At 33.7% G+C, this 10939-nt stretch overlaps 1 protein-coding gene across 1 annotated transcript in view; it reads right to left on the bottom strand.

The window, feature by feature from the left end:
- The window catches only part of LOC129223924 (probable G-protein coupled receptor No18), a 35782-nt gene extending 25801 nt beyond the window's left edge, over positions 1-9981 (bottom strand). The window contains exon 1 of the mRNA XM_054858304.1: positions 9623-9981. Coding sequence (XP_054714279.1) covers positions 9623-9981 — 359 coding nt within the window. The remainder of the gene's footprint in view (positions 1-9622) is intronic.
- Between the last annotated feature and the right edge of the window lie 958 nt (positions 9982-10939).

Genomic DNA, 10939 nt, shown 5'->3' on the forward strand with positions numbered 1-10939 from the left:
TATTTTGACGTATTTTCTAAAATGTCGATGTTATATTTTGTACATAACAGTATTTTAAATACAGTAGAATCTGACAAATCCTAATTGTTAAAACTCGAACTCCGAGGAAAAAAAAACGAGAACTAAAGAAGAGTAGACTTTTTCAACAAAAATCAATAAAACTCACGCGATTATTTTGCATTTTATAGATGCAGTAGCGTCATTATCGGAGGGGGGGAGGGGGTAGCGCTCATTCCAGGTGAAGCCCATCTCGGGATTGACGCCCACAGCTGATGTATATAAGAGTTTATAAAAAAATTAAAAAAACTTTAAGTCTTAAACATTTCCTCGATCTATATTAAATCATAGTTAACCTACCAATTTTTAGCCAAAATAGAGCACAAATATTAAGCGGAAGCATTTAATTCACGTTTAAGGAAAATTTTACATAAAATTCATTTGTACTTTATACTTTTCTTTTAACTTAAACCTTCATTACACTGCATTTTTTTGGTGGAGGGGGGGAGGTATTCACATTAAACTATAACGGGTACACCCGTACTAATTTTAAACTCCACTGATAAGTGATACAGTCAATTCGCGATAACTCGAATCTAAAGGGACCGACGGATAAATTCGATTTATCAGGAGTTCGACAAACCGCTATTTTCTCTTTTCGACATTTTGATATTAAAAACCATCGACATGCACAGTTTAATAAAAAACATTGAGGGAAAAAATCAAAAGCATGGTTTTGATTTTGATACTGCTAGAACCAATTAAATTGAGTGGATTCTACTTCAGGAAAGGTATACATCTTCATTTGTTTCAAATTCGGATTCATGTATTCTACCGCTTTAGAAGTTTATCTTTTTCTTTTAATATCATTGACAGAGTACTTGCTTAGATATCTTTTATAGTAAAGAAAACTCACTCTGTCTCTCAGGAACTCATCAGGAAATGATCGAACGAAAGAATGAAGGAGAACGCATTTTAACTTAAGTCAGCCTTTGAATGAAGGTACAGTCAGTTGAATTGACAATTTAACAGCTTAAAAGCAAAAGCGTAGTCAAGCAACATGTCAAAGTGTAAACAGTACAGTACAACAAAAGAAAACAAGCTAACTCATTTTCGCACGTATAACTCCTTTATCGCACATTGGCTCAACAAGGGCTCTTCTTGCATTAGGAATTGTAAGTGAATGTGAATTAATTTTTCTCTTATAGTCACTTGTTTCTTTCTTTCTTTGTTTTTTGTTCTTTCAAAATAAATTTCGAGTCATCTTTAAAAAATAAAACTTCGAGTTAAAGGAAGTTAACTTCGAGATATTGAGAATGATTTGCATGAAATTAAAGACAAAGGGGTCGGGACTTGATTCAAGATTTGAGTTATAGTAATATTTAAGTTACCAGACTTCGAGTTATCGCGAATTGACTGTATTTTGTACCTTTGGGCACTCCTTGTTTCGACAAAATCTGTAGTTTATGATGCGGTTATCCTCCCCATTCCTCCGAATTTTTGAGAGTCTACTCTTGATGATTTTGATGTAACATTTTCTTAATAAACTAAATTTTATTTTCATGTTAATGTGTAAAACATTCATAACTTAACGGAATTAAAAAAACAAAATCTTGCAAAATCGACGTCGTTTATGACCTTGTCATCCTCCTCATCCCTCCGGAGGTCTAAGAGTCTGCTCTTGATGGATTTAATGTAACCTTTTCGTAGTATACTAAATTTTGTATAAATGTTACCTGTGCAAAGAAATCATATATAACTTGATGAAATTTTAAAAATGTTGCAAATACCCCCCCCCCCAAAAAAAAAATCTTTATGTAATCAGAATACTAAAATTAAGAAGCAGAGTTTTTTGAAGTGTTAGTGTTTGCCGTTTTAAAAATTCAACTCGTAAAGATCTTTATAGCTTTCACACATCAGCAAATTTGATATTGCTAGATGTGTTTTGAGGAAGGTCATAAAACCTCAAAATGCCAGGGGAGGCAATAAAAATGTTATTTATATCACTCGAGATGCAATAAATTTAATAAGAAACTCAAAAGTAACCGGAAAAAAAAAGTTCCAGGCGTAAATAAGAACTTTTATTCAAGTCAGGGAGATAAATTCTCATCATTTTTCATTATAAACTGTTCTGTCTTGTAAAGAATGTACTCCCAATGATGAAATCTTCTTATTTTTTAAAGTGCAAGCAAAAAATAGTTTTCCTACATTTTGATATTTGAAAACAAGTGTATGACTATGTTCGAGGAAAATGAAGTTCAGCTCTATTTCTAAGAAGATTTTCTCCAAGTAAGGTTAAAATAAAATCAAAAACCAAAGCAAATCAATTTTTCGAATAAAGTGATATCTACTTGAAGTTAAAAATTTTAAATGTAAGAACTTCTATAAGAGACATCTTCTATAAAGAGTATACGAGCGCTTTTGGAAACTAATATGTTTTACTGCGGATTGCGGTTATACGTTGCATAAATAATTCATATATTAATGCTTTACAATGTAATATAAGCATGTGCTGTATACTACATACAGTATATGCTGAGGAGGGACAAAAATGCAGCGAAAATCTTCTGGGAGAGGTTTTTTTACGCCAAAAATTTAGAGATTTGCTTAGGAAACTATAACCAAAATCATCCAAGTAAAATAGTAATTGAGGTTGCAAATCTGAAACAACACAAGACAGGTACTAACGGGAAACATATGCTATACGGTGGACATAAGTTGTAGAAATAGGAGCACGACATAGATCTACTTCCATGTGGTCTGCCTTGGGCAACGTGCAATACGGTTAAGAGATCTGTAACTTTTTCAGCTGTTATTTGAAAATAAAGAAAAAAAATGTAGAAACAGTGTTAAATTAATGCAATTCGTAATGTAATAGCATATAATCAAAAATTTCAACCGAAGATGTGTTGATTAAAGACTGAGCATCGGTTGTCAACGCAGGGTATACCACATAGACTTTCGTTGATTATAGAAGCTTGATGGCGTGATAATTTTTAACATTCATTGCAAAATCACTTTCAAACAACACATCAAAATTCTCTTGGAAATGGCATCCTCCGATAGTGGTCACATTAAATAATTAAATCTATATTGAGGGGTTTCACTGGGTTTGATAAAGGTAAAGTCTCTAACGCAGCCCCATTAGAAAGAAAAAATAATGCATTCGCAGGACTGGCCAACGTAAGCTATATTTCCAGTGAATAACTTAAGGGTATAATGTTGACGGTATATTTGAAACAAGTCCAATTAAGTTTCAGTTAATACATTTATCAATTCAATATTATCAATTTCAGCATTATAAGCTTATGTTATTCAATAAAAAGATAGCTTCTGTCGAAAAAGAAAGATAGTTGCGGTACTGGCCAATAGAAGCTATGCTTTTATTAAATAACATAAGCTTATAATGCTGAAAGTGAAAATATTGAATTGCTAAACTTAACTGTATTAACTGAAACTGAATTCGACTCTTGTTGTTTCAATATACCTTCAACATTATAAGCTTATGTTCTTCAATAAAAGCATAGCTTCTGTAGGCAAGTCCCGTAACTGCCTTTTTTTACAATACAGTAGACCCTGGTTTTACGCGGGGAATACGTTCCACGGAAATGCCGCATAAATCGAAACCGCGTAAATTGAGACCTAATACTAGTCTTAAAATAGGGGTTTGGTTCCATAGATAACAAAATACTTCGTTCTAGTGATGACTAATTGTATAATAAGTTTAATGTGTACTTATAAAGGAGAGTTTATAAAAAGGAGCTGGCTATGATAGTCTTTTGGCAGTCATTAAGAATTTTTCTCTGTAGTTCTTTGCAAAGCATTAACGCATCCATGATCACTTGCGTCATTTCCATGATAGAATCTTCCTTCACTAACAAAAAAGATCATTTCTATTGACTAGGAATGGCTCAAAATGTTCAATGTGAACGTTTTTGGTTGTGCCTCAACCGACGTAGGTATCCTCATTGGTTTTGGCCTCCTGTGTCACTCCTAAAAGCTCTTCTTCCAGTGAGTTGTGAACTGGGTGAGTCTAATAACTTTACTTCTGAAAAGAGCTCTACAACCAATCGCATAAAATGTCCCCAGTGGCCCAAGCTCGATTATTAGCACGCCAAAATGCAATTGATTACGCGTAATTCACTTTTAACTAACACTGGTACACCCGTAATAATATCTAACTCCAGTGATAAGTAATACGGTCAATTTGCAATAACTCGAATCTAAAGGAACCGACGGAAAAATAGACTTATCGGGAGTTCGACTTACCGCTGCTAGTTTCGGTTTTCGACATTTTGATATTAAAAACCATCGAATATTTTAATTATTATGTTCATATAATAAATAAAATTACAGAACTGAAAAGTTTTTAAGTACAATATGCACAGTTTAATAAAAAATATTGAGGGAAAAAATCAAAAGCATGGTTTTGATTTCGATACTGCTGGAACCACTTGAATAGAGCTGATTCTACTTCAGGAAAGTACACATCTTCATTTGTTTCAAATTCGGATTCATGGATTCTACCGCTTTAGAAGTTTCTCTTTTTCTTTTAATATCATTGACAGAGTACTTGCTTAGATATCTTTAATAGTAAAGAAAACTCACTTTCTGTCTCTCAGGAACTCATCAGGAAATGATCGAACGAAAGAATAAAGGGGAACGCATCTTAACTTAAGTCAGCCTTTGAATGAAGGTACAGTCAGTTGAATTGACAATTTAACAGCTTAAAAGCAAATGCGTAGTCAAGCAACATGTCAAAGTGTAAACAGTACAGTACAACAAAAGAAAACAAGCTAACTCATTTTCGCACGTATAACTCCTTTATCGCACATTGGCTCAACAGGTGCTCTTCTTGCTTTAGGAATTGTAAGTGAATGTGAATTAATTTTTCTCTTATAGTCACTTGTTTCTTTCTTTCTTTGCTTTTTGTTCATTCAAAATAAATTTCGAGTCATCTTTAAAAAAAAAACTTCGAGTTAAAGGAAGTTAACTTCGAGATATTGAGAATGATTAGCATGGAATTAAAGACAAAAAGGTCGGGACTTGACTAAAACTTCGAGTTATAGTAATATTCGAGTTACCGGACTTCGAATTATCGCGAATTGACTGTATTTTGTACCTTTGGGCACTCCTTGTTTCGACAAAATCTGTTGTTTATGATGCGGTTATCCTCCACATTCCTCCGAATTTTTGAGAGTCTACTCTTGATGATTTTGACGTAACATTTTGTTAATAAACTAAATTTTATTTTCATGTTAATGTATAAAACATTCATAACTTAACGGAATTTAAAAAAAAAAAAATCTTGCAAAATCGACGTCGTTTGTGACCTGGTCATCCTCCTCATCCCTCCGGAGGTCTAAGAGTCTGCTCTTGATGGTTTTAATGTAACCTTTTCTTAGTATACTAAATGTTGAATAAATGTTACCCCTGTGCAAAGAAATCATACATAACTTAATGAAATTTTTTAAAAAATGTTGCAAATACCTCCCAAAAAAAAGTTATGTAATCAGAATACTAAAATTAAGAAGCAGAGTTTTTTGAAGTGTTAGTGTTTGCCGTTTTAAAAATTCAACTCGTAAAGATCTTTATAGCTTTCACACATCAGCAAATTTGATATTGCTAGATGTGTTTTGAGGAAGGTCATAAAACCTCAAAATGCCAGGGGAGGCAATAAAAATGTTATTTATATCACTCGAGATGCAATAAATTTAATAAGAAACTCAAAAGTAACCGGAAAAAAAAAGTTCCAGGCGTAAATAAGAACTTTTATTCAAGTCAGGGAGATAAATTCTCATCATTTTTCATTATAAACTTTTCTGTCTTGTAAAGAATGTACTCCCAATGATGAAATCTTCTTATTTTTTAAAGTACAAGCAAAAAATAGTTTTCCTACATTTTGATATTTGAAAACAAATGTATGACTATGTTCGAGGAAAATGAAGTTCAGCTCTATTTCTAAAAAGATTTTCTCCAAGTAAGGTTAAAATAAAATCAAAAACCAAAGCAAATCAATTTTTCGAATAATGTAATATCTACTTGAAGTTAAAAATTCTAAATGTAAGAACTTTTATAAGAGATATCTTCTATAAAGAGTATACGAGGGTCATTCCATAGTGACTAACGTAACATTCGCAGCTGATTTTCAAACTCTTTTCACTTACACTGGGAGAAACAATTAATGTGTTTTGGTTTAATATGCAGATTTAAAATGTACAAGGTGACTATTTTTCATTTCTACCAAGAATTTGAAGCAAAATAAGCGCTGGCAGGTGTTTTTTCAACAAAAAAGACATCGTGACTAACGTAACATTTTTGCAACCCTGAGAAACAATGCTTATGTTACGAGGCAAATTTTTCTGAAACTTACGCAGGCATTTAAAATTAGCTGATATATTTGTAAGAGGTAAACAATCTATTTTTAAAAATGTATTACATATTTGTTACAGATGAATCTTTTTTGGCCCTTAATGATACTTTTACGAAAAACTGTGTGTGACTAACGTAACGTGACTAACGTAACCATCGAATAACAAGCAATGAATGCATATAAAAAACTTTTTATAAATTAATTTCTTGCTCTTATATTACTTTTACACTTTTTAGGAACCTTCTTTGTGCTGCATTTATGGTTCTTTCTTTACTTTTTTTCTATATTAGTGTAAGAAATTGAATGGAAGGATTCAGTTCAATTAACTCAAATTGAATGTGCGAAAATAAAAAAAAGAGAAAAAAAATCGCTTTTGCAAACTGAAACACATCATTCTTGGGCTAATTAAATCCTAAATATCTCTCTTTTAAAAAATTAACTTTATGCAAGTTCATAGTTTCACCGAATTCTAGTATTCTGCCGAAATACTAGTTATCGTCATAAGAAACTCCGTAGTACTTTTCAAAGGCATATTCTTTTTTAAGGTTTACTGATTCATAGAACGAATAGTGTTGTTCATGTTTTTGAATTAAAATGTAATATTGAAAAAAAAAATCGAACGATTTTGCAGAATGCATTTTAATTCCAGATATCACCGCAAATACTTGAATTTCTAAATGATCATTCTTGCATTTTCTGAAATATATGGCAGCAGCGCTTATTGTCACCGTATCATGTAACATCTTCAAATGTTTTCCAACGAGCAGCCATTAGTTCATTTTAATAATAGGTGGAGATGTATTTTCTAAAAAATGGAGACATTATCCTTTGTTAAGACTGTATTTCTATTATCTTAATTCTTAAGCTTGGATTCTTGTGTTGAATGCACATTCAGCAGAGTACTCATTTTGCTTTATTCACCTTTTTTCCATTTTAATAATTTTTTTAATTGGAAGTATCTTTATGAAGACCTTTAAAAAAGTATTTTCTAAGTAAACAGAAGGTCTACAATGTAATATTAATGGTATTTTTCACCCTTTATATTTTTAATCAATGTAGAATGCCTACATATTCAAAATTGTTCATGAAAATGTACATTAAATTAAATAAGTTTTAACTATTAGCAGTCATTTTTAAAATGTTACGTTAGTCACATGGAAAATGTTACGTTAGTCACAGCTCAATTGTTACGTTAGTCACACTAATTATTTTATATCTACTAATACTGAAATAAATATTTTGCACTTTTAAAGTAGATATGACACAAATGTAAGAAAATAAAAAGTGCTGTTTGGTTCAATCATCTGGTTTAGTTTTTAAGCAGAAAATAGTACATTTTCGTGACTAACGTAACGTAAATATTTGCAGTGAAATAACCAAACTAATTAAAATACTTATCTTATGATGTATGCAGAAAGAACAGTCAATTTTATTGGGGCAACATCTAATCATTTAGAATAAACATAGTTCTTTTAAAAATTTGCAAAAATTTTTTCATTACACAAGAAAACGTAGACGCATGTTTTTTGCACATGCTAAGCCTTTTCCACAACCTCGCACGTTTAGAGCCAGAAGAAAAACACCAAATGAAATTTTTGAAAACTGTTACTGGATTTATGTACTAGAAAGTATGCTGAATGAAATAATAGGTCACAATTAAGACTTTGTGGAAAAAAAAATTCTGAGGTAGAGGTTGACATTTCTATGGAATGACCCTACCGCTTTAGAAGTTACTCTTTTTCTTTTAATATCATTGACAGAGTACTTGCTTAGATATCTTTAATAGTAAAGAAAACTCACTTTCTGTCTCTCAGGAACTCATCAGGAAATGATCGAACGAAAGAATGAAGGGGAACGCATCTTAACTTAAGTCAGCCTTTGAATGAAGGTACAGCCAGTTGAATTGACAATTTAACAGCTTAAAAGCAAATGCGTAGTCAAGCAACATGTCAAAGTGTAAACAGTACAGTACAACAAAAGAAAACAAGCTAACTCATTTTCGCACGTATAACTCCTTTATCGCACATTGGCTCAAAAGGCATTAACCCATCCATGATCACTTGCGTCATTTCCATGATAGAATCTTCCTTCACTAACAAAGAAGATCATTTCTATTGTCTAGGAATGGCTCAAAATGTTCAATGTGAACGTTTTTGGTTGTGCCTCACCGACGTAGGTATCCTCATTGGTTTTGGCCTCCTGTGTCACTCCTAAAAGCTCTTTTTCCAGTGAGTTGTGAACTGGGTGAGTCTAATAACTTTACTTCTGAAAAGAGCTCTACAACCAATCGCATAAAATGTCTCCAGTGGCCCAAGCTCGATTATTAGCACGCCAAAATGCAATTGATTACGCGTAATCTGCAATCTTTAGGAGTATGGATTTTGAAAGAGGGGAAAATTTTATCTGTTTGCATTGCCGCATCCGCGTAAAACCGATACTAATCCGCGTAAAATAAAAATAAAAAGTGTCAAATCTTTAACCCCGTATAATCGAAACCGCGTAAAAGAAACCCGCGTAAAACGAGAGTCTACCGTCTTAAGAAGCATATCACTCTGTTGGATGGTCTTAAAGCATCAATCCTTCGGTTAACTGCCGAACGCGCTAGTCAATTATACCACGAAAACTTCTCTACAGATGAATTGTTAAACGAGTTAACATAAACAAAGCCCTGCGCATGCGCTTTGAAAGAACGCTTTTTTGTGTCATTTTTTTCCTTCAGTTTACTCCTACCATCAACGTCCCATAAGAAGCATAGTTTAAATGATAATCTTTACTAATAATAAAGCTTAAAGTCTCTCTGTCCGGATCTCTGTCTGTCAGGATCTCTGTGACGCGCATAGCGCCTAGACCGTTCGACCGATTTTCATGAAATTTGGCACAGAATTAGTTTGTGGCATGAGGGTGTGCACCTGGAAGCGATTTTTCAAAAATTCGGTGCGGTTCTTTTTCTATTCCAATTTTAAGAACAAAATTATCATAAGATGGACGAGTAAATTACGAAATTATCATAACGTGGGACCGTAACATGGGTACAAGCCAATTGGCGAGATACAAAATTATCACAACTTGGAACCGTAACAAGGGTACAAGCCAATTGGCGAGAAAATTCACCATACATTATTTGTAAATACACAGGCGAACCAAAAGACCTTTTAATTTTTCTATTACGGGCAAAGCCGTGCGGGTACCACTAGCGTTTAAATATTTTATTCCCTTGAAGCCAGAAAACATCTGACAGTCAAATAGACTTACCTGTCCAAGCTAATGCAACACAGGTTCAGAATGGAAGCTGTACACAACATCACATCCATGGAAACCCACAGCTCGCAGGCTATGTGCCCGAACAGCCACAGCCCGTCCGTGACTTCCTTGACCACTGCGAAGGGCATGACCAGCAGCCCGACCAGCAGGTCTGAGACCGCGAGGCTGACCACGAAGTAGTTGGTCACCGTCCTGAGCCGGCGCGTCGTGGCCACTGCTGTGATGATCAGCGTGTTCCCGAGGATGGTGATGAGGATGATGGTCGTCAGGGACGTGATGAGCACGATGTCCACCAAGGTCAGGGTCGTGGTCAGGTCTTGCAGGGAGGCGGTGGGCGTGGTCGCTGACATGTCACACTGGCATTGGAAATCGTTTCTGCAAAAAACGAAAAAAATTAATTCTGTGATCTTTTGAGCAATTCTGCGGTAACGGGCTTTCAGTTGTTGCACTAAGTACCCCAAAACGACCAATAAATAGTGATAGAAGAAACTTGCATACTGGTATACCAAATACTGATATTTTGAGCTATTTCGTAATTCCGTCATACCGGTATTATCTGAGATAAACTATACTGGTAAAAAAAATCCTGAAATTTTACGGTAAAAGTTACTGGCATCCATGTTGCCAGTAACTTTTACCAGAAAATCCTACTTTACCGTAACATTTTACAGTAGAGTATACGAGAGTTAAAAAACGCAAAATGCGAGCTGCAGGTTCGATCTTAGAACCTTCGGATTGGTAGGTGGCTTCGCTGCCCACCATACGAGTTGGGACACATCGAGTGAGGGAAATTACTGTTTTATGTGCGTCACATTGTAAGTTACGTGGTGTATCAATTGGCGCTGCAATCGTTTATTTTTCTCGGTACAATTTACTATAATTTTTTCCTATTCTGTAAACACTCCATTTTACAGTAATATTTACCCTAAAAGTTTCCTGAATTTTCAACAGTGTACCAGTATTTCACGTTCGAATAAAAAATCGTTTTTGGTTTAAGATTGTTCAATTTAATGTGTTAGATATCTACTGTGTTATTTTAAATATGCATGATATGTTATTTAATATTATTTTTCAATGAGATTTCACAAAAATTATTCTATTGATATAAAAACAGTTTTTTGTTTCTTCTACTTCCTTGGGTGCTCACTTGCAAATTTGTAAAAGTTAATTCGAAGTATACTAACAACAAATGTAGTTGTGCTATGAATTTTTTATTCCAACCATCAGTCGCAGCAATAGTTCATGATATTTTTTAAGTATTTGTCTCAATTGTAATGATTATCGAGAAAAACTTTTTCTGATAGTATT

This window comes from Uloborus diversus, chromosome 6 (genome assembly GCF_026930045.1).
Source record: "Uloborus diversus isolate 005 chromosome 6, Udiv.v.3.1, whole genome shotgun sequence".
Taxonomy (NCBI): domain Eukaryota; kingdom Metazoa; phylum Arthropoda; class Arachnida; order Araneae; family Uloboridae; genus Uloborus; species Uloborus diversus.